General features: G+C 39.5%; 1 protein-coding gene across 5 annotated transcripts in view; it reads right to left on the bottom strand.

Annotated features, from left to right (window-relative positions):
• Positions 1 to 27,573, bottom strand: part of LOC119914220 (splicing factor SWAP) — a 57,267-nt gene that overhangs the window by 6,150 nt on the left and 23,544 nt on the right. For 4 of the 5 annotated variants that reach the window (XM_038733351.1, XM_038733352.1, XM_038733355.1 and 1 more), the window contains 8 exons: positions 23,491 to 23,560; positions 22,568 to 22,671; positions 22,305 to 22,434; positions 14,587 to 14,783; positions 8,480 to 8,847; positions 6,526 to 6,657; positions 5,956 to 6,087; positions 926 to 998 (listed from right to left, as the gene is read on the bottom strand). In XM_038733351.1, the coding sequence (XP_038589279.1) occupies positions 926 to 998; positions 5,956 to 6,087; positions 6,526 to 6,657; positions 8,480 to 8,847; positions 14,587 to 14,783; positions 22,305 to 22,434; positions 22,568 to 22,671; positions 23,491 to 23,560 (1,206 nt within the window). The remainder of the gene's footprint in view (positions 1 to 925; positions 999 to 5,955; positions 6,088 to 6,525; positions 6,658 to 8,479; positions 8,848 to 14,586; positions 14,784 to 22,304; positions 22,435 to 22,567; positions 22,672 to 23,490; positions 23,561 to 27,573) is intronic. The other variant, XM_038733354.1, reaches the window with a different exon arrangement.

Raw genomic sequence — 27,573 nt, 5'->3', positions numbered from 1 at the left:
GAAACTCACTATAAAGCTCCGTAAAGCCGAGGAGAGCAGTGGATTCAGGTGAAAATCCATTATAGCTGCTTTAAGGTGAGAGTGAAAAAAAACAAAAAACCTGCAGCCGAGGATGGAGAAAAAAACACTTTAGAAAATACAGAAACGTTTGCTAACTCAGTGTTGAACCCAAACCCAAAAGAGGAGAGGTTGACTAATAATACATTTTAATTTTGAGAGGAACAACTTACTGAAGTTAACTCAGCACATGTTGCAACTCCTTTAGTCTGAATTTACAAGTGGTGGAAGACAAACAAGTTCAGGACAGCACATTAGCTCTGCCTCCTTCCTCAGCACGGAGGTGAAAACCGACATTCAAAGAGAGTCAGGGGCAAGATTGCCAGGACCTCTGCATTCGCCTGCCGCTCAACTGGCATCGACCAATATTTGGCCCCTCTCTTCCTAACTTCTTGGCTACACTCCCAGAAGATGTGCAGGGGCAGGAAGTGCAATTTCAACCAAGATGAGTTGCTACAGTTGTAGCATGCAAACTCTTGTTAGTATGTTAAATTGGTTGCGTATGGCTATTGAATGCACTGACATCATATGCTACTCTGTATAGGTAGACAAATACCTGGAACGCCTGTCAATGATGTTATACATCACCAGAAACTACAGCCTAAGAAAATACCATCAGCTGATTGAACCATATGTGATGTACAAATATACAATAGATAAAGCAAAATATGTAGATAGAATAAAAGGTCAATTCAAGTAACATTTCCCAAGACGGTCCTAGTCAAAAACTAGGCTATATTTTTGTTTGTGAAAATGGACTGCACTTTGCGTGCTTCTTCTTTGCACGCAGCAACACAACAGCATTTGTATTCGGTAGGCTGTGAAGTTGAGTCAAGGACATATTGGGGATAAAAGCAAAGAACAATACCTGAGTTATTTTGGACTGAACAGCGGATACTATGGATGAGGACACTGCCTTGTCTTTCTCCTGAGAACCTCCCCTGCAGAAAAGAAATAGAGAGGGAGAGACAAAGAAAAGAGGGAGAAGGAGAAAACCAATCATGTTAACAGGAGAGGCTATACAATATTCATGATATCTTCTGAAACGCTCAAAGTTGGACAGGCATCGGGAGCCGTAGAAGGGAGTGGAGAGGAGCTGGAAAAGAAAGAGAGGTAAGAAAGAAATGGCATGTGACCTGCAAAAATGAATATATACACCCAGAGCCAAAACCACCACATGAGCAATATCCAACACAGCCAAGTATATAATCATGCAGACAAACCGCAGAAGTGACAAAATCGCAGTACTCAAATTCAACTTCATGCCTCTGTCCAAACCTTTAAACTCTCTGCCATCTAACACTTCATAATTTATCAAGGGATTTTTAAAATAGAAAAAGGCATTCGCATTGAGTTGATTGAACACAACAGGTGACAAGAAACTGCAGAACAGACTGCTGCTGACGTTACAGAGTTTTCAGGCTTCAGTCCACGGAAAAAGTAGGACAATCGGTATGTCTGTGAGTTGGGCATTACACCCCTTTACGTGCATACCTTGGGATTATTATGGTATGCTGCTCTAGTTCCCTCCCATGTGGAAATAAAACCCAAACTGACAGAAACCAGCTCCATCTACAACACAGTTTATTGGTGAGCCACCTACGCAGAACTTTTTGCTAACAAAAACCTTGGAAAACAAGACAAACTCCTCCCGGAATGGTTCTGTTTATGTGGCTACCTCTAATAATTGCGCTCTCTGAAAGGACGGACCAATTACTGCACACAACAAACCAAAAGCAAAAGAAGTAGAGAAATAAAAGCATTCTCATCTTAACAAAGGGCATCACCTGGCTGATATACTGGTGATGTTGGATTTTGTTGGGTGAAAACAATGCTTTTAAAAACTTTTTTTTCCCCTTTAAATTGTGGTTTATGAAATACCTTAGTTATAAGCAAACTGTCCCTGCACTGTCTCTTATACAAGCAAAAAATATTTACTTTGTGTGTCATCATTCAAAAATGTTTTGGGGGACATCACAGCTATTTAAAAGTTACTCTGGGTTCCATGTCAAAGATTCGCAAACACAACATTTGTTGACACCAACAAAAGGCACAAGGTTCAAAGACAAAATGTTATCTATTGCATTTCAATTGGCCTAGAGGTGTTTCTATTTTGCGGTCACGACATGGTCACAGTTATACTGATGATGATGGCCCTATATACTGTATGCGTCTGGCATGGACCAAAGTGGGGATTTGCATCCAGACAGCAGCCTGCTGGGTACCATGCACAGAGAGATTTCAAGTTCTCCGGAGGCCAGAGATGTTGAGATGCCACTCCAGAGATCCTCCAGGCCTTTTTTTATCTGTTGGTTTTCTGCTGACCTTGGATGAGGTAATTCTCTCCATGAACTTAAGGCTAATTTCAAACAGCCATCGGAAGTTCTACTGCCTCCTCATACGCTTGCCTTGTGATGGGGTTTATGGGATGAAAAAACTGATTTTCAATCCTGCAGATCCATTCCTCTCTAAAATAGCTTATTTAAGAAATACATACTGATGTATTCTGATAATCTAGAGAAGCAGCACTCAATAATTGCATGATCTTTAAAAAATATTTATAATGCTTGAATGCCACAACTGGTTATTTGCGCCTCACTATGGATTACAACACTGAACGTATTAACTTTTTAAATTTCATGGCTAATGGCCAATGAGCTGAGCGTCATTTTTCCCGATTACATCAGTTACTTTGAAGACAAAAACAACAATGAATTAGAAGATTCATACCTAGATTCTGATGTGACTGCTAACCCGCTACCCAAGTGTCTGTGGGTGAGAGACGTGTTGGAGGAGGAAGAAGTAGTGGTTGTTTCACCAACAATTGTTGGTGAAATAAATGAAAAATGTTTGTCACTATGGGCATTATGAATTAGCAATTACTTTTACTATTAAGATATTTATTATGTTGAGGAAAAAGTGACTGAGATTTAACTTAATTTTACTTGTGCATTGTAGTTGAAAAAAGATTTTATCGTAACTGTTTTGAATGTTTTTGCTCAGATTTGTGAAGTGATCCAATGTTTGGCATCAAGTGTTTGTTCTGACCAGAAAGAAAAGTTTAAAACCACAATTAACAATCTGTTTATGGTTCGTTCTTTGATTATTTTGTTTCAAAACCAAATCTGAAAAAACAACAACAAAAAAAGTTATTTTTTGGTTTTTCCGTTTTAAACTAAAATGGGAAAATATTGATTGTGTTACACTTGATAAACCTGCAGCAGATACACGGCGATGACTGATTAAATGTAATTATGATGAGATTGAACATTTAGTTAGAAAAACAGGAGGCTCACCGTTCAGTTTGTAACTCACTAGCAACTGGGACAGGAACAGGGACGCCTCAGAAGTTGCCTAAGAATCCTCCGGTTTTTAAGCAACTTAAAACAACAACAACAACAACCTCCTGAAAGTGCCTCAGGTTATAGAATGCTTTTCTAGAGGGCGCCATAGGTCTTAATGGGTTAAAAATGGGTCCATTCATATCTTTCAGAAGCTCTGTTGTCCACTTGGTTATCATCATCTCCTGCCGGCTTTTATCAATGTGGTCATTGCTATAACTCTACTGATGCAAAGGAATTTATGTGCCTACACCAAATCTAGCCATTTATAAACTGCAGTGGAACTGTAATGTCCTTGCCGTCTGGTGTATGTCGGCCGAACTAAACAAGCTCTAAAACTGAGGATTGCAGAACATTAGACAGCTATTCACACTAATGATTTTGAGTATGGGACTGCATGTCATCATGTGAATGCAAATCACAGATGAGCCTCTACTCTGAAATACTGGGGTTTTGAAAAGACTTACTCATCCCCTAGGGGAGGGGACATTGTAATCAAACTGTTATGCAGAGAAAGCTAATGGGATTTTTACAATGAACACAATTAAACTGAATTGTTTTCTGTGAATGTTCTGAGAAATCAATCTATTGTGTGTTATATGCAAGCGGGAACCTCCAGGCCTGAAAAGTGAAGCCAAGGCTGAAGTGAGCTGCATAAATTAACATTGACATTAAACCTGCATTCTTTCTAATGGCCAGCAGGGGGCGATTTTATAGGTTGGAAAAAGAAGTCAGAAGTGATATGGCAAAATGATCCTACTTCTCACTTGATTTATTAAGATAGTAAGTATACACTTTAATAATGAGTTTATGATCTCAATCGCAAGTTTCAATTCTTCTTCAATACAGCATGACGTTGATTTAGCAATTATGGTCCCATGTAGAGGAAAATACGCAATAGCAAGGTGTGCCCAAACTCAAGGCTTCAAAACCACACAAACCAAGCCCACAAAAGCAATGCATTATGTCACTGTGATTACGTCCATTTCTTTTATACAGTCTATGGTTTTATGATTGTTCTATGATGTTTCCTAAAATGTTTGTTTCTATTATATTTTCATGCCATATATTTTTATATACCGTTACAATATTGCATTGGCTAGACATAAGCATCGCCCAGAACCTGTCTATCCAACAAGGGCCAGCTATTAGCTGCCACCACAGCTGCCTCTTATGCCGATGAAGACACGCTCTATGTCATAATGTGTATTGTCATTTCTATAACCCTGCACTCTGGATGTCATCTTTCCAGAACCTGTCTTAGGCTCCAGTTTGAGCTCTAAGCTAGCTGACGCCATGACATATTAGTGACATTCAGTCACCTACAAATTGATTTTACTGATATGCATTTCCAATTTACCATCTGACACTGCAGCTCTTGAAAAGTTAAATGTCTCAATATGAAATAAAAATATTTCAAAAATATTTGAGAGCTGCATAAATTAACATTGACATTTTCTTGCAGTGATATGACTAAATGTGAAGGGCAGCATTTCTGTGCTTCTTTCCATCAACCACCTGCAAGGTGGCCTTTCAACTGCCAATTTGCGGCTTTCTTATGTTCTTTGCTGCATTAATGATGAGCATTCACTGACCATCAAAAACTACACAAACTCAATAAACTACCGTTTCACTTGTCATGTTTGAACACACGACAGTGATTTCTTTGCTGGTGCACAGAAAAAGTAGAGTTTTGCTTTTATCCTCAATGGTTTGGTGCTGCAAATGGCAACTTTAGCTCCTGTAGTGCTGTGGGCAAATGTTTTGTTTAGGATCAGAGAGGCATGGAAAGGTGGGGAGCAATTTAGCTGTGAGTTCGTTTTGCAGTCCATGTACCCCTGCATTTTGCCCTCTAGCATGAAATAGTTAATGTATGCAGCTTTGATTGATTGATTGAAATATTTTATTCAGACCTTGAAGCTGAAAGATATTAGCTGTAAAGCATGATCTCACTGGCTCTATATATATATATATATATATATATATATATATATATATATATATATATATATATATATATATATATATATATATATATATAGCAATGCTATCGAGTAACATGTTTCGCTGAGTTGCTGGAACATCAGTTTCTCCAAAATCCAATAAAGTACCTGCTATGTACCCTATACTCTGATATAGTAGTAACCTGGACCACAGTGGGGAATAGTGCACAGTGAATGCAATGACAAAACATGATTTAAGCCAAGAGTTAGCATTTGTCAAATGCTTTCAAAGAGCTGGACATCATCTTCAGTTTGGCCTTTGACAGGGTGTATCAGCACAGTTTTGACAAGTTGCTATAATAGCCAACTACTGAAGTACTGAACTATTAGATTAGATTTGTTTCATGAGAGACAGAAGCTTCACAGTCCTGGAGGTAACAATCTATTGGTCTAAATAAGATGCATTTAAAAGCAAAAGGAGTGTAAATTGTATACATCTTCTCAGTTGTCCTCCCAACAACCTTTTTTTTTCTTTAGTGAAGAAACTTTCAGTTATACCTGGGAAAGTAATCTAAATGCTTAGCTGGCTGATGGACAGGCTTGTAGAAGGTTACCTGGAGAGGGCCAGGCTGGAGGCGGGGCTAGCTGATGGGGATAAGACTCTGCTGGGTGAGTAATATGGGGAGACAGAGGAACCCAGAGTTTGCATCTGTCCTGACAAGGTGCTCCTCCCTTTTTCAGGGGACCTGGGAGACAAAAGCGAGAAGGGAACTGCAAGAACTAAAAAAAAATTCACATTCAGGCAGTGACACCGCAGGATACACAATATATCAAGGGTGTGGAATACTTTCTGAAGGCAGTGCTTGTGTATTCAGCAAAGCCCCGCTTTAAATTCATGACAGTAGAAGCTGTCCATTGCAGTTCCCGTCAGCGGTCATTTGGGGATTAAGTGTCTTTCTTAAAGGTATGTTGGCTAAAGCTACACTAAAAGACTAAACAATGCTTAATGTATAGAAGACATTGTTTCGGTGATAACCAAAGGAAAAATAACAAACAGTTGAGGCTGAATAGCATCTTGTGGCAATGTTAGTGCCCCTCTAGTACCTTGAGAAATGTAATAATCTATATTTTCAGTGACTCTTCCTCTCACCACATACTGATGACACCTGCTGTTTAAGGTTTACCTGGATCTCGAATGCCCCCTGGGCTGGCTGGAGCTGCTGCTGGGAAGATGGCGCTCCCGCTCCCTCTCTTCACGTCTCCTCTCTGATGAGGGGCCCCTCCTGTCCCTTCTCCCTGGGGAGTGTGAGCGGGATCTGACCAGACAGTGGGACAAAGAAAGTGTGATGAATGCTGATGCATTTAAAACGGGCAAGGAATGTGCAAGAGAAGGGAAATAAAGCAATCAATCGTGATTGTTTTTCAATGAACTTAAAACCAAGAATAGCCAACGTGGGTTTGATCAAGGTTAACAGTTATGCCATTAGAATATCTGAAGACCCGAATGTGACACAATTTACAATAAGGCAGTTAAAAACACATATCATAATTCCATGAATTACTTTAATACCCATTATGTAAATACTGTTTTTCTAAACTAGTCTGAAAATAAAACAGTATTAAATATTTATGGAAGACATTACCTCACTTCTTAGATTTCTTTCCATAAAGGGCAGGGCTAAAATCATCGTCTCCCACTGGCTGATATGCAGAGCAAGCATGTCATTTACACACATGAAATAGCCACGGATAGAGAAGGAAATTATACCCCTTTTCTAATAACTAAAGCCAGAAAGGACAGGCGAGCTGAGTTAATGTCAGCCTGTGCTGGGGTGGCAAAACAAAGCTGTCTGGTCAATATTGTTCACCTTAGCCAGACAGATAAAACGACACAAACAAAGCAGACCAATCTCTACCTTTGCGCTCTTCATCTCAATCGTTACCCCTTTGTGTTAATACATTATTTTACTCCTGGCTTTTTCTTTATTCTCTTTTACCCCTGGACTTGTTTCTTAATTCAGGTCACCCTTTTACCAAGTAGGAAGTAGGAAAAGAGTAAGAATGCAGACAGGGAGGGTACATTATTTTCTATTGTTGTTTTTGTTCATGTGTGTAGTGCGCACTGCACTATGCACTCAAGTTTCAGCTGATGTGGAATATAAAACAGAGGGTGATTCATCATTATGTTCTCAGCCTGTCACATTACATGTCACATACCTTTGACAACAGCTGCACCAATCACAGGCCTGCTTCTCCAGCTAGGTAAGTAATATTGTTTATATTGTTTGTGGAGATATTAAAAACTGTTCATAATGATTTACAAATGTGATGATGATGAAACACAATGCCAATTACATCAAGTTCATTTAAATGTCTATCCAGGGAAAGCTGTGACATTTCAAATGAATGCCTTATGTACAAATCAGGAGAATACTAAGAACGTGGACTGCATGTGTTGCTCAAAGAATACAGTTCAGGGAATAGAGTTCAGTTCTGATCGTTAATGTCTTTCTGAAGCAAGGCAGCCTAAAAACACAATAACAAGAAGACATTAAAAGTGCCCCTTCCAAGGTCTGTAGCGACCAGAGCCCAATAAAGATCCGAACTGGACAGCTGTACTGAGCACTGTCAGGACAAAAGGCTTGTTTCTCTCGCTGAAATGGAAAAGTTAAGTCCAGGGCAGGCATTTATTTTAGAAGCATTTTGTAATATTTGTTGAAATTCTCTTTACATCCCGACAGCAATCAATACATCAAATGCTCTGAAGCGAAAATGGAAAAAAAACAAAACGGTATCTATGGCTGCCATAAGACTCCAGGTACATTTAAAAAAATTTCATAAAATAGAAATGTTCACTTGAGAAGACGTCTAATCACCTAAAAAGAAAGAAAGAAAAAAAAACACCTGCAAAGGTTTCCTGAGCCTTTAATGTCTTAGTCTAGTTCTGGTGCCTTGGCATAGTCAGTACAGTGAGAAAAAAATATGCACATCACAAATGGAGATGTATCATGAATCGTTGTGTAATCAAATCACAGCACCTTGAACCAAGATCAGATTGCATTGGTGAATACTTAGAGACTCCCAGCCCTACCACTGACAGCTTTTATTGAGTACATGGCTGTGTCCATGGTGTCTTACCGGGACCTGCGTGTTCTCCTGTAGGCACTGGGAAGGGAGTGTCTGGTCTTTGACCTCGACCTTGACCTCCTCTTGTGTTTTTTCTTCTTTTTGTCTTTGTCCCTCCCTTTGTTCCTGTCTTTGTCTCTATCTCTATCTCTATCTCTGTCTCTGTCTCGCTCTCTGTCTCTATCTCTATCTCTATCTCTGTCTTTGTCTCGGTCCCTGTCTCTGGCGGTGGTACTATAGGATGAGGAGGAGGGGGCCTCCCTGCTGCGATGGGCTCCATGTTTCTCCATAGGGGGTCTTTGATCCTGAGGATACGCAGGTGGTGTGGAGGACACTTGGGGGGGTGCAGAGTCGGACAGAATAGAGAGGGCCTCTTGCATCTGGAGACAAAAGAATACAGAATAAGAAAAACATCAGGCACTGTTTTGACAGACACATGTGGACACTGGACTTTTTTTTTTAATTGGTTTAAAGATAAAAAGAAAACCAACAATGTATTGATTATATTAAACAATCAGCCTCCCTCTGTGGCATCAAGGACAATAAATTAATTCCTAAATGCTTGTTATGCCGTACACCTGAGGACAATCAATATGGAGGCATGTCCCACTTGCGGAGATGCAGGTGATGCACGAGGTTGGCCGTTAAAGAGATTTATGCAATGCCCCTGTGTCCACCTGTGTTAATGTTACAGAGTAATACAACTCGCATGGTTATTCAAGGATATGAAAATAAATAACAGTTTACTGGATATGAGTGAGAGGATAACCAGCTTCTGCAGAGACACTGAGGAATCCATTTTCCTCAGCTCTCTTGCAGAGAACATAACAGTGTTTTCCTTTTTCTTATCTGATTGAGTGATTTTTATTCATACAGGTGCTCCGTCTAATCCTGTTTTTGCGAAATGAATATTTATTGTCACATATTTACGTACTCTGCTGAGAAACATTTAACACAATGACATATACAAAATAATTATTATCTGTGCTTGATTTCTTCTCAACATCAAGCAGCAACAGAAAGTGGTGGAGAAATTATTTTTTATTAAAGAAGGTACTATAAATAATCATACGTGCAGTCAAAGGGGCATGGCATCATAACCACCTACCTCAAAAGAAAACCCTTACTCAGCTGATTAAATGGTGTGTGTTACACAACACAACGCAGCCCCTTTGCTACACACTGAGTTACAACTGTCAGCTGCAAAGTTCCTTTAATATCCACTGTGCGTCTGTCTGCTCATATTAGATTGGCCTGGAGCTGGATTCACACTGAAAAGACAGCCTCAGTCCATCAGTGGATTAAACATGACACTAAATATTCCAAGGTCAGATTTGATCTTCCAGGGTTAGGTCTTGGATTGCTCCTGGGGTCACCCATGTTACATATGTATGCATCCATGGTACTAGAAGGACGTCAAATACATCAAACGGCATACTTTATATGCTAACATTAAAATAAATGATATGACTGCCTGAGTGATAAGTAATGAACATGGAAGACAGAAAGGAAATTAATGTGTGCTGTGCCTTCAATGTCACCAACTCAATCACCCCGCGTCTTACCCATCTGCTAAAACTTGCAAGACATGGGTGGAGCATGAAAAGAGAGAGAGGGAGGGATGGAAATAGAGGGAAAGGATGATGATGAAAGAAGATGAAAGTAGGAGACAAATTAGGCAATGAAGAAGAGGCAGGAAAGAAATGAGAGAAAGTGCTCACGAGAGAAGACAATCAATAAGTATCTAAAAACAGGCAGGGAAGTGGAGTGAGGGAGAATATTTATTACACCTTTCTGTTTGCACACTATCTGGTGTCTGGGCTAAGGGAGATATAATGAAATGATAGGAAGCAAGGTTTGGTTTAAAATTAGGACTGACGTATGGGAAGCTTATCCCAACACCAGGCCAAGAAAATGTGTGCCCTCTCACACCTGCTCTGGCAAGATACGGAGGTTCGGACAGTAAGAGGAGTAACAATACAAAGTTACAGTCCTAGGGTAAGATAGGTGGGGAGGGGAGAGGAGAGATATGAAGATGGAAAACTGAGGAAAGGAGAAGAGAGGAGGAACACACAGGAGCGACATTCTCTCAAAATGCCAAACAGACCTGTATTGCTTAGTGAAGGCTTCGTTTCGGTCTTGATGACTTTCATTATTCTAAAACAACCAATATCCATATACAATCAAGCTGAAAATATCAACACTTGTACACTGAAGAAAATAACTAATAATAATAAAAAAATACAACAACTATTACTTCTTCTACTACTACTAATAATAACCTCTGTTGCTGTTTTGGGAGGTGGTAGCCTAAAGCCACTTTCTGACTTTCTTACATAAATGTAATAACAATGTAACATGTTGGTCTCATGTCTGACTAAGTGCCTGAGTCACTTTTATGCAAAAAGTCAGGACATCCATTTTACTAGGTCGGACTAACATAAAATCTACAGCAGCATAAGATAACATAATACACAGGGAGAACTTAAACACATCTATTTTGGGCACAGTAATAAATAGATCACTAAAGTATTATCTTACACGCTCAAAGAAAATAAAATCAGTTAAATTAACTGTGCTTCTCCATCAAACAAAAGACAAAAGACTTATACAGTCACAACCATAACCAAGACCAGCACTCCCTCTCTATATTTCCAGCTTACATACAACATGTGATGAAAGAGGAATAAACAACTAACTTTACTTCTTGTCATTCTATGTTTGTGCACTGTCGAACATCATAAATTAAGCTAGGCAGCAGAAATCTCCATCTAATTAATTGATGAGGAAACATATTAGGAGAATAACTGTGAGAAGCATGCGAGCCTCCCTCATGCTCACAATGGTCATTAATTATGGTTTCAACTGAAAAAGAAGTTTTGAAATCCATCACTGCTGGCAGCCTGGGAGACAACTGAGAACACTCTTACTTCTTCATATCATTACTCTCCAAATCACTGCTGTTCTCAGCAGTGCCACGGCTCCCCTCCCGACCAGTGGGGCTCTTTCTGTAACTGTCCTGTCATGTCTGAAAGAACCCATAAGAAACCTTCATGTTAAAGTCACCATGTCTGACTGACAAAACACATATCCCCATAAAGGTTAATTTCGGTATTTTTACATATTTTGGTGTTAAAATGACTAGTAGTAGGTCCAAAAAGGTTTGGAATCTGTGCAGTAGATGGCTTCATCTGGCAGCTGCGAATCAGCTGAAGTGGATGCAGCGTATTCTTTCCGCCCACCAAAATTACTTCCGCAAAAAGTGCTTATTTTTGACCCTAACAGACTCAGAATGTTATACCAGGTATCTGACAACATCATGAAAAGGAAGAGTGACTCTCTGTGACACCCTTTGTTTTTAACCTGAAACAGAAGTCTCGCTCAAGGCATGCATGAAACACACAATACTTAAAAAGTCTTGCTAGCAGTTCCTCTATTTCCTAATCTTTAACCTTTCTGGTTAAAACAAAGGGCGTCACATACACAGCTGCCAGCTGAAGCCGTCTATTACACAGATTCCAAAGCTTTTTTAACCTATTAGTCATTTTGACCAGTAATAAGTGAGAATAGGGCCTAGGTTTAAAAATACCAAATTATCCGTTATTATCCAAAATTAACAGAAATATTTACAACTTAATGGTCAGCGATCTGGGAGTGCAATTCTAGTAGCAGGTAATGTAGCCTCGAGCAGCTAGAGAGGAGCAAGATATTGAGGTCTCCACACACAGCAGATTTGTTTTAAGTTAAAACTAGTAGTTTTCAGCTCAAACTGAGGCGGCGGAAGGAACATCACTTGAGGAAATGTATCAAAGTTCAATCAGCACCCTCTGGAGCCACAAAAAGTTTTATACAACTTTTTTAACATGTATTACAGTGTTTCCCATACATAGGCTTTACTTGGGCGGGCCGGCAGGTAGATCAACAGCTGCCCAAGTAAATTTGGCGACCCATTTTAAAATAGTTCTTGATCGCTGCGCAGCCCATATTCGCTCCGCATGTCGTCTCACTCGGGCGCTCTCTCTCGCAAACACGGACAACATAAACATAAACACCGCTGCACAAATAAGTCCAACACAATGCTGTCAATGTCGGAGACCCATCTTCAAAACAGTTATTAGCAAGCATGTAAGGAGCCTAGCTAATAAAGAGATGTTAACTTTGGAAAACAGCTGTCGAAGTTACCACGCTGTATAACTGGTGGTCAACAGGTGTGTTCAAGATAACTGGCAGACTTTCGCCTTTATACACACTTTAATGTGTAAAATCAGTGGAATTCCCCTTCATCATATCCTGATGAGACAGTATGTACCAAGAAACAGCAAAGTTTCAGAATCACAACACTAAAAGACTCACTTACAAAAGCAAAGATGACTTGGCCTGTAAAGCTTCTGTTTACCCATGACAGCTTCCTCTAGCTACAACAGTATCGTCACATAAACAACATGATGAGCACGATGGGAAACATGGAGAGCTTACATCAACAGATCTGAGTCAGCCAACTCTACAAAGACCTGGCATCAGCATTCACATCGGTCCCCAAACCCATCCTATCTAAAGCCCCAACGTATTATACCATTGCACCATTCTGTTTCTCGGTTTTCCAAAATAAAGCATCAACTCACAAAATGCTGCTGCCAGAATATTCACTGCAACTACAAGTTTTAATCACCCTAAAGCCAATCTGATCCCTCCACTTGCTCAAAATCCAGGTAATATTTGTTCTTCAAAGTGCTTCTTCTAATGAACAAATCATTACACAGGCTTACACTGTCCTATTTATCTGACGTCCACATCGACTCTGTACTCCCCTGTGCCCTGTGATAGCAGAATCCTCATTACCTTACTATCCTTAGCATAAATAAGTATCTTAAAGAGTTACCCATATCTCAACCTGACCTGTTTGGTAGTTAGAAAACAAAAATCTCGACACCTTCGAATACAACTTAAAAATCTGTAACTACAGTTACATACCAAATTATGACACTAAAAGTCACATGCATGCTCTATAGTGGATCAGACAGCACAATGTCAGCCATATTATAACATTGTACTCAAAGTAATTGCTTAAATTCTTTAATGTAATTATCCATTTCACCCCAGCACATACTGCACTCCCATCTGTCCTTAAAGATATTCTCTTTCCAACATGGACTGTCCAGTGTTTACCAATTAAATGTGGATTAGATTATAGATCTTTCTCTGTAAAGCCCCTCAGTTACGTTTTGTGAATTGATCACCAACCAATGCACGTTCACAATGTCTGCCATACATTCAACTACAACATCTATTTCTTCAATAGTAGGCCAATGACCTGAATGTTTGGAGTTCCTTAAGGATACGTATGCTCTGATGGCCACTGCAGAAGTCACAGAACATCTGGAGAAGAGTGACAGAGCTGGCACAATAGTGACATGAGCCTGCCCATTGCCACCTGGCCCAACAGGCAACAGGCCAATTCTCCACGCATCAGTTGGGCTCACACGAGGAGGTGACATGCATCATCCATCAAATGGACAGGCAATCTACACATCAAATGACCAACAACGAGCCTTATTTACACTATAAAGTGTTCTTGCCTTTTGTGTCTATGTTTAAAATGACAAACACAAAGCTTTTCAATCTGCATTATTGCAGCACTCGTATGCAACTTAATAAAAGAGAATTTTAAAACAGAGATAGCATGCATCATCCCTCAGGAACCAAAACTGAGCGCGGTGGGGGGTGGGGGGGGTTGTAGATAGTAGAAAAGCAGTCTTCTGATTTTTATCTTTCTTTATTAGGAGCCACAGTGGTTGACTCTCCACCTCTGCCTCTTCCGTAGAGATGCTGCCAAAAGTTTGATTCCTCCCCCTTCTGCCTTGATCAACGTTTATCTTTCTACCTTACATTATCTAACTACTTATATTACAAAAAAAACACACCAATTTCCACTCCAACTAGTTAAATTCAAGGATCTTAGAACAAAATGTGGTGAACGGAGCTGTACAATAAAAACCTCTGTCTGGAAATTAAACAGCACAGAGTGGTAGGTCATGTACAATGTGAAGTGGAAAATGTCAAGGTGGGCTTGTTTTTGTTATTACAGCACTACTTCATAATACACAGAACTATTCACATACCTCAAGCTGTGCAGCAGAGTCTAGATCAACTCTCTTGGCCTCAGGCTCCCCAGCAAAGGGGCTGCGGAGGGTCTGTAGGAAGAGCGCTGCCTTCCTTTTCCTCTCCGCCTGTAGCTGTTTCTCCTTGGACTCCTTAGATGCCTGGGCCAGCTTCTCCCTGGCTGCAGCTGCTAGACGATCCTCAAGTTTCTGCTTGGCTGAGGGCAGCGACATGAGAGGATAAAAACAGGAGAGAGGGGATTATTTTTTTTAGTTATTGTCCCTTTTTTGTTTTGGGAAGAAGGAGAAATCTGTTGAAGAGACAGCAAAAAGGAGGGAGAGCGGTAATCAGTTGGTCGGTCAGTTTTTCACTCGGACAGCTTTCTCCTGACTGCATGTAAATGATCTTTGTAAGGCTAAAGAATTAACACAGAGTGAAGACACAGATGGAAACACACACGCACAAAAAGGAAAGAGACAGACAGGACAAAAAGTAAAAGACAGACAAGAAAGAAAGGATATGAAGAGTAATATTCCACTCTTACGTCACTTCTAACTAAGGTGATGTTTGGCATTTTCCAATTGCTGTGGATTGACATAACTCCTGCTCTAAATGAGAAGGCCCTTTGGTGATAGGTACTTTCATGCAATTTAAGGTTTATACAGAAAAAGCAAAGTAGGAGGGAACACGTGGGCGGAGGAGAGGAGCAGACATCTCAGTGAAAGGGGGGGGGGGGGTATGCACAGTTTTGAGAGATGAGGAAAGGAGATGGAGTGACAGAGACGGGTTTGGGAAAGATAGGTAAACGAAGCACAAGGATGAGGCAGGGGCACAGAGAACAACAGGATGAGCGAGACAAAAAAAATAAGACAAGACAGTGAAGTATAAAGCAAATGCTTCTGGAAAAACACGTTTAAAGTTATACAACCGCTGGGGCTACTGTTATCTCTTCAGGATTAAAAATAGGCTGGCTGCCGAGGCAAATCATATTTGAGTATAGTGTGAACAATAGCCAAGTGGAGCAGAATCCATCTGTACCCCAGACAGTGACACAAGACACAGTACTGGCCAGGCTGAGGCTGTCTACTGTATTTATAGAATAATTTGACACAGCATATTATGAAAGACAAGCTTTTGCCCAGTATGTTCATATGGTAAGCAATTTAAAATATGTATCACTGAATATGAAAAGTGCTGAAAAGATTTTGCAATTGACTGATAAGTTGACTGATAATAATAATAAAACAAAATCACAGTAATTTTGATAACTGATAAGTCATTTATCAGGCAAAGTGTCAAACATTCTCTGATTTCCAGCTTTTATGTGGTTTGCATTTTTGTATTGCAATGACTAAAAACTAAACAATTATGCAATTACAATGAACATGTTAGCAAAACAGTTTATTTACACATCCAGCAGTTACGAAGTAATATTATCATTCATTCTGAGTAGTGTATCAAGCCACCTGATGAAGTGAAGTCAAATATTTACTCTTGTTAGCTCTGTTTTTTAGCTGCTAATGGCTCCACTATCTTCACCAGCTTGTTGTTAACTGCCTGCCTGCAGTTTGGTGTTCAGCAGACAACTGTACAGTTGGATTTTAAAGCTTTTTATCTACACCGATTGAAGATATACTGGTATTTTATAAACATGCACATCTACTGGGAAATGTTTGCAGCTACCTAAACAATTCATGTACTCATCGCTCGAAACCGCATTTAGTGTGTGTGGCTGTTTTCCATCAATACAGATTAACGTTTGGCTGTCTGCCACCGATTCTCTTGTTATCTGATCAAGTCAGGCCTGCTGACTGACAGTCACTTTGCCACATAGCAAAGCCATTCAGTCAGCCATATTAAGCTTTTCCATCATCTTTCTCTGGCCGTCTGTCAGCTCAGAGAGAGAACATTACAGAGACTGTTCCACCGAACCTTAACGGGACCTAAAAAGTAGCACATTTGTCTGTCTGTCCATTTTTCCAGGCCCTATTTTGTAGCTGTCTTTCTGGTCTAAGGAAGATTACTACACTTTTGCTGAAAACATGTGTCTCTGCAAAACTCATGCTGTTGCATCAGAACACAGTATGGTAAGTATTGTGGGAAATATAATTATTGCCTCAAGCACATGCGTAGAGATAACCATTTAATAATCTCTACGGCCTGTACTTCTGAACACAACATTTTAATCACTCAATCAGCAGAAGCCTCTTTCACAATCATGGCAAAAATTAAAAAAAGACTGCATACTTCTGCCAACTTTGGTCACTTCTTTTCTTGTTTTTAAGAGAGTTTAGAGCACTAAGGGCGGCTCTTTTCTTCTTTTTTTATTACAGAAATTAGAACTCATTTGAAATAACAAAAACTGTTGTAATTGTGGCAGAATATATAGTATTCATGTAGGACCCCATTGCTAGTAGAAGAAACTGATTGAGAAAATATGTTTTCAGGGCATTCTTACCAGAAAGAATAATCAACTAAATTCACAAAGATGATTTTGGTGAGGTGAGGTTCAGCACTAGCCTGGAATATTTCAACAATACAGAGTTCAGATCCGAGAGAAATTTTATAGCAGACATTTTGGCATGCGAACAAACAATTTCAGCTTTCATGGAGGAGGCTTTGAGAAGGAGACATCTCAGTGACTACTACTCAATTTAGTCATTGGTATTTATTCAACTCATTCAGACATATGATGGTTATTAATCGGGCTGATAATGTGACATTTTGAGATAATTAGCATTGGTCGATGTCTGAGCTCATGAGACTGAAATAAAAACTGACTTGTTGATGTGGCTACTGTGGAAGGATATTAGCGCTTCCACTTGTGAGTTTTGGGAAGGTGGTGAAAAAATGTTTTATTGAGCCCTGTACTATAAGTCTTATGCATCATGCTGTAAACGTTTGCCTAAATTTCGTCAGTCATCTTCTTTTCTAAATGTTAACACCCTTCTCTAATCCCATATGACAGGAAATTTAATCTAAAACCACTCCAGGCTATATATTATGTTATAATGCACAGAATAATGCAGTTGAATGATGTCGCATCACACATACAGTGCCCCATACTGTTCATTATATATTAACCATTGGCCATTGAAAATCCCACATCGCTCTATAGTTATCCATTTGCTAAGGTATGACATTATTGTAGGCTTTTGTGGCGACAAAGACATAGCTCCCAGTATTTCCTCCTGCCGACAACAGACTGTAAACGGGGCTAGGGATAGGTCGTGGACACTACTAATATGCTACACACTGCTAGACGGACGCTGCCTCTTTACCAGTGGTATAGTACGTTGTATCTTGGACTTAAGGAAAAGGGGTGGATTACTCTGGCAGATGCCTGAATGCCAGTGGTCAACAAGGGAGGATTGACTGGGGTGTGAATTAAACAGGTATAATGAGCGAAAAGCAATATTAATGGCAGATTGCCACAGGTCGACCACAAGTACAAATCTTTTTATACCTTTATTGTAGAAGTCTTGTGCGTCTGGTTTACTTGTCAGCTCCAGTGGATTACTGATAATCGCTATTGCATCAGCGTCTGCTAGTTGTCAGTTTTTGTTTGACAGAGATGTGAAAATGTCTTTTCGTAATATCATTTTGTATTTCAGCTGCTTTGTGATCATTTAAAGAGGCATGTAGGAGGGTGAAGCTGTCAAAATTGATGCTAAAAGGGTGCAATTGCAGATTGTGGAGGGTGCAAAAGCAACATCCTTCCAGCTTCCAATAAAAAAATCCTATTACTTCAGCAGAGTTAGATTTATTATTATATTTAAAATAGTATAGGTCATAAACCTCTAATCAGAGCAAGCAGAGTGTAAACCTCTTGTAGGACAAATAATGTTTTTTGTGCACGTTGCCTTCTGATGTAAACAAATATGGCTATATAACTGTGTTTTTCTTAGTGCAAAGTCATTGAGCATTAATTAAGTTTAGGAAAGACTGATGAGAGCCAGTGTGCAATATTCTACAACCATCACTGAAAAAAAAGAGGAGACAAAAAGAGAGAGAATACATCTCTATCAGGCCTTTGGAGAGATATATGACTGTTTGCTGTACTGCACCGCTCATCTCTCACTGCAGGGTACACCCTATTGAGAGAATTTATAATTGAGCCTCAATAAATTTATTCATCTCCTCTCTTCCCGCCTTGTTTTTCCTCCAACTCCAACCCTCCCACAAAGTAACAGCAGTGGGTGTGCGAGATGTCTTGTAAGCACCTGTACTTATATGCTGACGCTGAAACAAAGAATTAAATTCTAGCAGACCCATATTAAACAGCCATGGAACTGGGGCGAACAAAGGGGCTCTGTCAGAATGTTATTACAGCACCTGATAATGGTTATGTCAATCACACAGGCGGAATGAGGCTGGCGAGTGTCTCAATGCACAAACTGACTGAAACAAGGAAAGAAGAGTCTAAATGTTGTCAGATTAAATATGAACCGTGAGGTTTTCAGCTTGAACGTAATTTATAAAGTGAGTACAGCCCAACAGATATGAAATTTATAAGATCAATACCAATTTGGATATTTGAGGATGTAAGCCGATATTCCGATAAATCAGACGATATTCTTGTTTTTTTTTTTCATGATGAAGATGACACGACATTTTGCGGTTCATAAATAAACTTTTATTATGGTTATAAATATACTTTGAACAAAAGTACATCTGATCATGTTAACTGATTGCTGTTGTTGTGAACTCAAGCAGACGCACTTCAAAGAAGGTCAGATGGTGTCAAAAGAGGGAGGGAAGTTTCCCTCCCCGAGAGTTGACCTTTTCACATGTAAAACCCAGAGACATCGCCTGGTGTTTGGTAAGGACCGAAAGAGACTCAATCAGATCGCTTAAGGACTGTGTATTCAAAGAGCCTTAGTGAACCTTTCTAGCCGTAAAGGTGTCACTAAAGACAGTCCACAGGACAGGAAAGGGGGCGATCTGACCCCTTCTCCCTCCCGCATGTCACCTCCAGCCTCAACCTGACTCTTTTCTCTCCACCGAACGGCTGAGCCATAAACCACCATTTCATTCTCTGATAACCGGTGCGATAAGCCAGGAATGCAGAGAAGAGAGACCATAAAAACCCCTGTTTCTAGAACCAAGCAAGGTTCCATTATAACTGTGTTTATTCTGTTTAAATAATAACCTTGCTAAGTGAGCAGCGGTGTTTGCCTCTGAGTTTAGTAAGTAATAACCCTGTTGTTATCCTTATCCTAGTGATGTTTGAAGACTAGCAGACCCATAAGAAAGTAATCTTGAACTAGTTTTCTAACCTCTTTCTGTGTTTCTAACTCATCCCTGTTACTCCCTAGTAATCACTGTCTGTTCAGTATTAACTAATGCTTTAGTTAAATGTTTCATATACAATTTCCTACGAAATTATCCATGGAAGCGCTCGTGTACATCACCAGCCTCTCAGTTAAAGTTGAATGTCTACTCTTTTCTTGTGTGACCCGAGCGCCACCAAGGGGACAAGAAAGGTATAACACGCAAGTGTTTAAAACTTGGCTTACACTGACAGAATCGTTAAGTAGGCCTAACTATCACCATGTAATTGCATAAACAAAATTTTACTGTCACGCTTACATCTAAATTGTCTCATGAGTTAAAACCAGTAACCAGCAAGTATACTGAGGACAGGTAATCAAGCTTTGTTACGTTTTATATAACCATTATAACCTTTTTTCATAGTGTTTAGCCTTGTTTTAACTGTCTTTATCTGAATGTTTAGAACTAAGTATTTTTCCAAATGTCGATATTGTGTAGAGAGAGATTAAAGGGAAATACGCACAACGTATATTTCTTTATCCCAAAAATTTAACACCTTAGCGACGTTTGGGAGCCCATCCCCAAAATTGACGTCACACTACCTAGCGGGATCAATAAAAAGGCCCTGCTGTCTTTTGTTCGCCCTCTTCAAAAAAAAAAAAAAAAAACTCTTCTCTTTTAAACTTTCTTAACTAAACGTATAACTCTTAACCTCCTTTACTTTTGAAATTCCGATTTTTTTTTGTTTCGTACTTAAATCTCCTTCGGACGAGCTGAGAAAGCTACGACCCTGAATTCCAAATTTCTTAGCGGGAGATTTGATTTTTTTTTTAATTCTGTTTAGAGCTGCCTGCTTAATCTCAGCAACATTAAATAGCCTATATTCCCGAGGCCTCGCGAACCTACGTCGAATGTGTGAGTTTATTTGATTTTGTTGTTGCAACCTCATCCGACCGTTGTGAGCAACTTTGGACCAGAAACTCAGAAGCCTTCATTTATGGCCTTGAATAAATGAAACCACGGCTCTGACGACAGAACCCAGAGTGGGCTCCGCTATAGCGACACCAAACGAACTGAGATCAGAGCAAAAGCCTTGGCTGACGGCCCGTTGCTGCAAGCGCTTCCCACAAGAGGACTCCGGACCCAATCCACCGGTTTCAAACCCAACTCGAAAACGCCACTGGGGTCGGGCCAGAACCGACTTCCCGAGCCAACCGGCAGTCGAGCCTCGCCACGGGACCTGCGGCAACGGTAGGGCAAAACAAACAACCCTCTGTGACTCGTTGGTGTTCTATCGGGCTCCATCCACAGTTAATAACCCTTAGATTAGTCAAACTAAATCTGCAACCCAATTTTGGTCATTCGTGCCCTCATACTCGTAGAATTCTCTCCCTCTACAATATAAACTGAAATTCAATCGAAACTTACATAGGCTACCCTGTTTTATTACCTCCTGGTTGTCATATTAACTGTTACCCTGTAATATCACCACATTTACCCACTATTGTACCCTCTTTTGTTAGTTAATAAATTCACCTTGAGCACAGCGATGTATGTGTGTGTGTTATTCAGAATCTAGAGTCCCTATACATAGAACTTACGCTCAGATCTGAGACTGACTGATTGACCTTACGATTTCAGAATAACTGAACCAATAACAACTAATGAATTACCAGAACTTCGTATAATTCTCAGGCTATACTCAAGGACCTAAAGCCTTGGGCGGACAAGCAAATCTTTTGGTGGTGCTCCTAATTTCGAGGCATAAATTAATAAATAAATTAATATTAATTTTCATAACTGTATTAAAATTTTACGTAGCCGAGGTCTGCTACACTGTGGGAACTGTTGGGAATGTGTGGCTTTCCAAACGCATATTGCCAACAGCGGAGTTGCAGAGTGCCGTTTGGTGGACAAACAATGCCATGACAACACTCATAACATGATTGAAGAATCAGCCTTCCGTCCCTCCATTTCCTTTTTAATTGTCATTTATTTATTTATTTTATCAATGTTGACTGTTATCAATATTGATACCAATTTATCTGCAATTAGCTTATATCAGACTCTAAAGCTGATGATACACGGGGCAATGTTGCTGGGCAATGTTGCTAGTGGCAAGTCCGACTATGTTTTGAACGTATAGCGGCGGAGTGGGGCGGGTGGCGGAGTGGTGGGGGAAGGGGATTACGGTAGTAATCTTTACTCATTACCATTGACGGCAACGTTGCCCTTCACGATTCCTCTAAAAGTTGCTGTGTATCATCAGCTTAAAAGTCAGTAATGATTATTTATTATACACTCAAAATATATATTTGTAGTGACTTGAACCTGTTTATATTGTGTTTTTTGTTTAGTGCTGCATAATAACTGATTATAAAGCGGTACAGTGCTGTAAGCAGTGCAGGATACATTTTTACAACAGTGTTAAGTTTCTGTTAAATAATCCTTTTAATAAAGTTACCTTGTTTTGCCTCCAGCTCCTCCAAACTGAGGGAGGGTCTCTTCTCTTCTGGCGCACTGGTTGGAGGAGGCTCCTTGTCAACCATCTCAGCCCCACCCATCACAGCTTCCAGCCCCTCCTCCTCCTTTAACTTCAAGCAAATATTTGTGATAATGTAAAATTAATTTCAAGGTACTGAAATATATATTTTCAAGAATCAGTTCTCTATCCATAACAAATCAGCCCAGAGCTACATGCACTGAATAGACCAAGCTGAGCTAGACCTTGTCCTCGTCCGAGTCATCGTCCAATCGAACTCTGTTCTTCTCCAGCGGCAGCATGTCATTTTCCTTTGCCTTGATGGCAAAACAAATGGGGGCAAAACAGGCTGTAATGGCACAGAGAGACAGGAAGAGAAACAAGATTTACAGAGTACAGATAGATCCAGAAAGCAAATCCTGATCTTTTGAATAACAAATTCAGAGTAAAATGAATGAAAAATGGGAGCGATCACGCGCACACGCACGCACACACACACAGGCCAACAAACAGCACAAGATGCAGAATACAATGTAGAAAGAGAAACAGTCGGACAGACAAACAGAAGGACGGAGAGAGTTGGCCACAACACAAAATATAAGCATCAATGTGTCACATGGATTTATATTTTGCAAATCAAATGTGTCTGCTCTAGTCGACAGTGCGAGTCGACAGCCTCATTCCCTAAAGAAATAACCTTAAAATAGGACCTTGATCCATATTGTGGAAGGCTGGATAGTTAACTTGTGTGCTACTCCAACTAGTTATTAGTTTTGCTCAGCCTTCTCCATGAACGGTCGCCTCCCAATAGTCTGTGTGAATGCATGCCTTAATTTGCATAAACGCGCGTGTTTATGCGACTCGCCAGCATTGTAGTAAGCAGGCGCTTTCATCTCTGCTTATGACATTTCCAGCCTGATCTCACCAAATGAAACTGCAAGCATAAATACCAACAAACTTACAGGCAAATGTGCATAAACACCAACATATGACAGATACACACACTCTCATACACACTGAGTAAATATGTGGACATATACTCGCATGTACACATATTTACCCAAAGGCTTTGCATCTCATTCAGGGAATGAACAAACTAAAGAAGAGGAAGTGAAATAAGTACCATGTTCTGTGTATTTGTGTAGTTTATTTTGTTTTAGTGTCTTACCTTTTGTCAGCTTGGACTCCTTGACATAAGTGTCTGATTCAAGCTTATCACCATCATCTACTGTCTCACTCTGAATGAAGGATAAGAGAGTAGAGAGAGCAAGAGAGAGAAGAAATTATACCCTTTAAACTTATGACTCAATTTCCTAGTTCCAGTGTACATTGTTAAACCAGTAATGTTTCAAAGGCCACACAATTTGTACATGCCATCTAAACTTGACAGTATTTTTCTTACAGTGTTTCCACATCATAGGCGTAACCCAGTAAGATTTTGACGTGACAGATAGAAAATTAGATTCCACGGAAACCTGCTCTCCTTCATGTTTACATGTTTTTTATGGTGGGTTGGAAGTACAGCAGTGATATGTGCAAAAAGTTGGTGTTAAGAAAATTTTCAAAAGAAACATCCAGAGGAGCTGGTTGTCTATCTGCCTGTCATTTAGCTTAACAAACTTCACTTTATATCACCGGTGGATGGATCTCAAATGTTAGAATGAGTCATGCCTCTGCATTGGTTTCCAATGAAGCTACAACTAATGCATTTAATTACTGTTGATTACTCATCTGCAGTTATATCTACAGTTAAGGTTTGCACCTCTAAGGACATCTCCTTGCTGTGCTACAGTAAATGCTGCTGTAGATGAACCAACAGCAACTGTGGAGAATTAGAAACCTTAGGCTGTGGCCTAACGGATATCCTTCAGTGCTTTTGCATTTCTGAAGCATGTGGAGGTGCTGAGCAAAATAGAAAAGATCAGTAGACCATTAATGCAAGCAGCATGCTCTTTAGAGTTTAGCCAATAAGATGAGAAGAACTACAGTAACTGCACAGTAATTGAAAGTAACACATTTATGGCTTTGACACATTATGCCTGGCACATGCTAGAGGATTTTCAAATCTTAGCCGATTTTAAAACCAGACATAACAAGTTTTTTTATATTTTAATCTTAAGATTGCACACACCAGACGATTCAGTCAAGACGCAGGACCAAACACTAAATGACTTCCGAGTGGTGGTTCCGGGGACTTGGGATCTCACAGAGAGTTGCGTGATCAAACGGGACTTCAGACATGAACAAACATGGAAGCAGACTATCGTTATCACCTAGTTGCACTTGTGTGTGCCATGTTTTGCATAGAAAAAAAGAGACTCAAACTGTGAATGAACTCATGGCTGAGAAGAGGCAATCAACATGGTTTATACATTTTACAGCGTGAGCAAATACACATTAGCTTCCCAGTCAGCTCACTCTCATTGGCCCGATTTTGAATCATAGATGAATGTGTGATACATGTTTGATTCGAATCGTAAATATCAAATATGTTTGACAATTACACTCACATTACAGGATCATTTAAGCCAATTTTCTGTTCTGACCAGCCTCGGATCAGGAATGAGTGTGTGTCCAGTATTACTGACACATCTTGTCTGCACTGGAAAAACACCATTCTCGCTGGAATGTCCTTGGTCTAACAAACTATCCCCCCCAAAAATTAAGTAAATAAATAATGAATGAATACAAAGACAGTAATTTTATAGTACATTCATTTTCTAAAGTGAATGACTTTGGTGCATTTTTCTAAGAATTTTCTAACTGTTATCATTTTAACGGGACACGTCTTTATTATACTCTGTGATGAACATTGTCTTTTTGCAGCAGGAAACATAAGGTGAGTGCATAGAACATACAATCTTGGTGAACATTAATTTAATTATGTAATTATGTAATCATTATGTAAATAATCCCATTATTTCACTGAGTTCTTACTCTCATCTCTTTTCTCTGCCATTTCCTTATCTGGTCATTTAATTGGTTGTTTAAATAACTTTCAACACCTTTAAATTCATAAAAAACCTTATAGCTGGCTTTGTGTGCGCCGTCCAGATAACCAGGAACTCTCAGTAGTAATACCTGTGGACCAAGAGCTCTTAGTCTCTATCCCAAATATAAACTGTTGATGGAATGAAAGGGAGATGTGGTGATGAAGCCAATGCCACAAGAGGAAAAAAAAAAAAACTGCCTCATGAGGTACATTTTACCATGTTTGAAGAATGCTTCAAAAGGCAACTTCCTACTATTCAGCTGTAATTGAACAGTGCTTTCAACAGTCAAAGCACTTTACAGGGGCCCCAGAGAATATAACTCCTAAAAAAAGGGCTGCAAAACCTGTGCTAGTTAGAGGTCCTGAGTTTGTAAACCAAGACAACAAAAGGCAAATTGTTAGATTTTGCAAGAATTAAAATGAAAAATGGTTGCTGCAAATGAAAAATGTAAATGATAAATAATTGAACCAATGCAGCTCTACAATTTGAAAAATTTCCCAAAGATTATGGTTGACTCCGCTCTAATTTATACTGTTGTGCATGTGAGTTCTGCAGTTTCATTTCACAGATTTGATCAAAAAATACTTCACTCCCAACCAACATTAAATTGTCAGCTCAATTCAAACCTACAATCCACAATAAACAAAGTTATTGTTACACTTTGTTTATAAAAGAAAAAGATTTAGTGATATGTCCAGCCAAGAATAGACCTTTATATGTTAAATTACCTCAATTGGGTGTAATCTGACAGCAGCTGGGATGCAAACGGCTGTGCCCAAATTAAATTGTCTTGAGACTTCATTTGAATAACGCCTTTAGTGAACATGTCCACTCGTCTCCCAGTTACAAAATTCTCATAAATTGACTACACATAAGTTTATTCTTAATTGGCTAAAATAAAAGCTTCTATTTATCTTAGCCACAAAGGCACTTTCAAAGTCACATTCATCCTAATGCTATCAAAACAATAGGTGTTTTAAGTTTTCTAAATGGCAAGGTGATTCCAGAAATGTCGGGACTTCAGTTTTCTATTAGATGCCAGAACAGATTGAAAGAATCATTAAAAGAATCACATTAAACCCAGCATTATGACATGAATCGTGACTTTCAACACACCTTATGAGCAGAGCTCTCTGAACAGGAAGCAGACGAGTCAATGGATTATTTGGACTATTTACAAGATGATCCTTTTCAGATAACAGTTTCATTTATTCACTCAAAAAGTGCCACTTTCCGAGGATTTTAAAGATTTTACTGATACTTATTCAAAGCAACAGCAGTCCTGCATCCTGCTGATGTCTGCTATGAATGATTTTAGCCCTTTCTCACTTTTTTCATTAACTATGAAAGTATAAATAATGGCACTGACTGAGAGCAGCGATATCTGCATCCCATTACCCATAGCACCAATCACAAATACAAGGCAGGTTTCTTGATAGAAAAGCCGAGCAGCTGCTTGTTGGAGCAGCCTGTGCTGTGCCATAATGGGCCACACTCCTCTGCACTCTGACAAGCTAATTGATTTGATTCATCAGAAGACAAATTGCTCCTTACAAAACTTTGTCATTCACTTCTCGCTTTCTCCTTCCTCCCTCTCGTACAAAGCAGACTCAACAAACCTTCAATATATGCAAGTATACAAAAATGTGTACATGTAACAAGCATCTATCCATCTGCAGTATCTACCCACCAAGCTATGTGACAGTTCAAATCACATATAATCATTGTCTGAGAGTGATGATGGCTTGTTAAGGCTCCTGTGAACTTCGAAACAGTCCGTGAATATAACAGATGAGCCATAAAACTTGGAAAACACTTGAGCTGAGACACATTCTTATGTAAAAAAAATAAAATAAAAAAAAGGTAAAATTTTCCCTCAGTAAGTGAGTTGTTAAAATGGTGCATTTACACTTAACAGCGAGCTGAAAAGACGAGGGCTAAATGCCATTCTGTTTTTCCATGTAAACCGTGGTGGGGAAATTTTCAAATATTATCTGCATTTGCAACAACTGTACAGCCAAACTAAAAACCAGTGTAAAACCACACCATTAAAAACATGACCTCGGGTGTTGTTGGTTTACAACTGCATTTCTAAAACCTTAAAAGTACTCCGATACCTGGTGACTAAGCTACAATATGCAGAGTCCATCCATTGTTAATGGTGTCATGAGATCATATTCTGAAGGGACCTTGGCAGGAAAACAGATTGTGCTTTGAAGGAGCTGATCTCATAATTGATTTTGTGCAGTGTGTAAGAT

This window comes from Micropterus salmoides, unplaced genomic scaffold, assembly GCF_014851395.1.
Source record: "Micropterus salmoides isolate LMB-PRFRI ecotype aquatic unplaced genomic scaffold, ASM1485139v1 Ms_hic_scaffold_20, whole genome shotgun sequence".
NCBI lineage: Eukaryota > Metazoa > Chordata > Actinopteri > Centrarchiformes > Centrarchidae > Micropterus > Micropterus salmoides.
The sequence above is the reverse complement of the archived record's forward strand: the minus strand, read 5'-3'. Positions and strand labels throughout refer to the sequence as shown.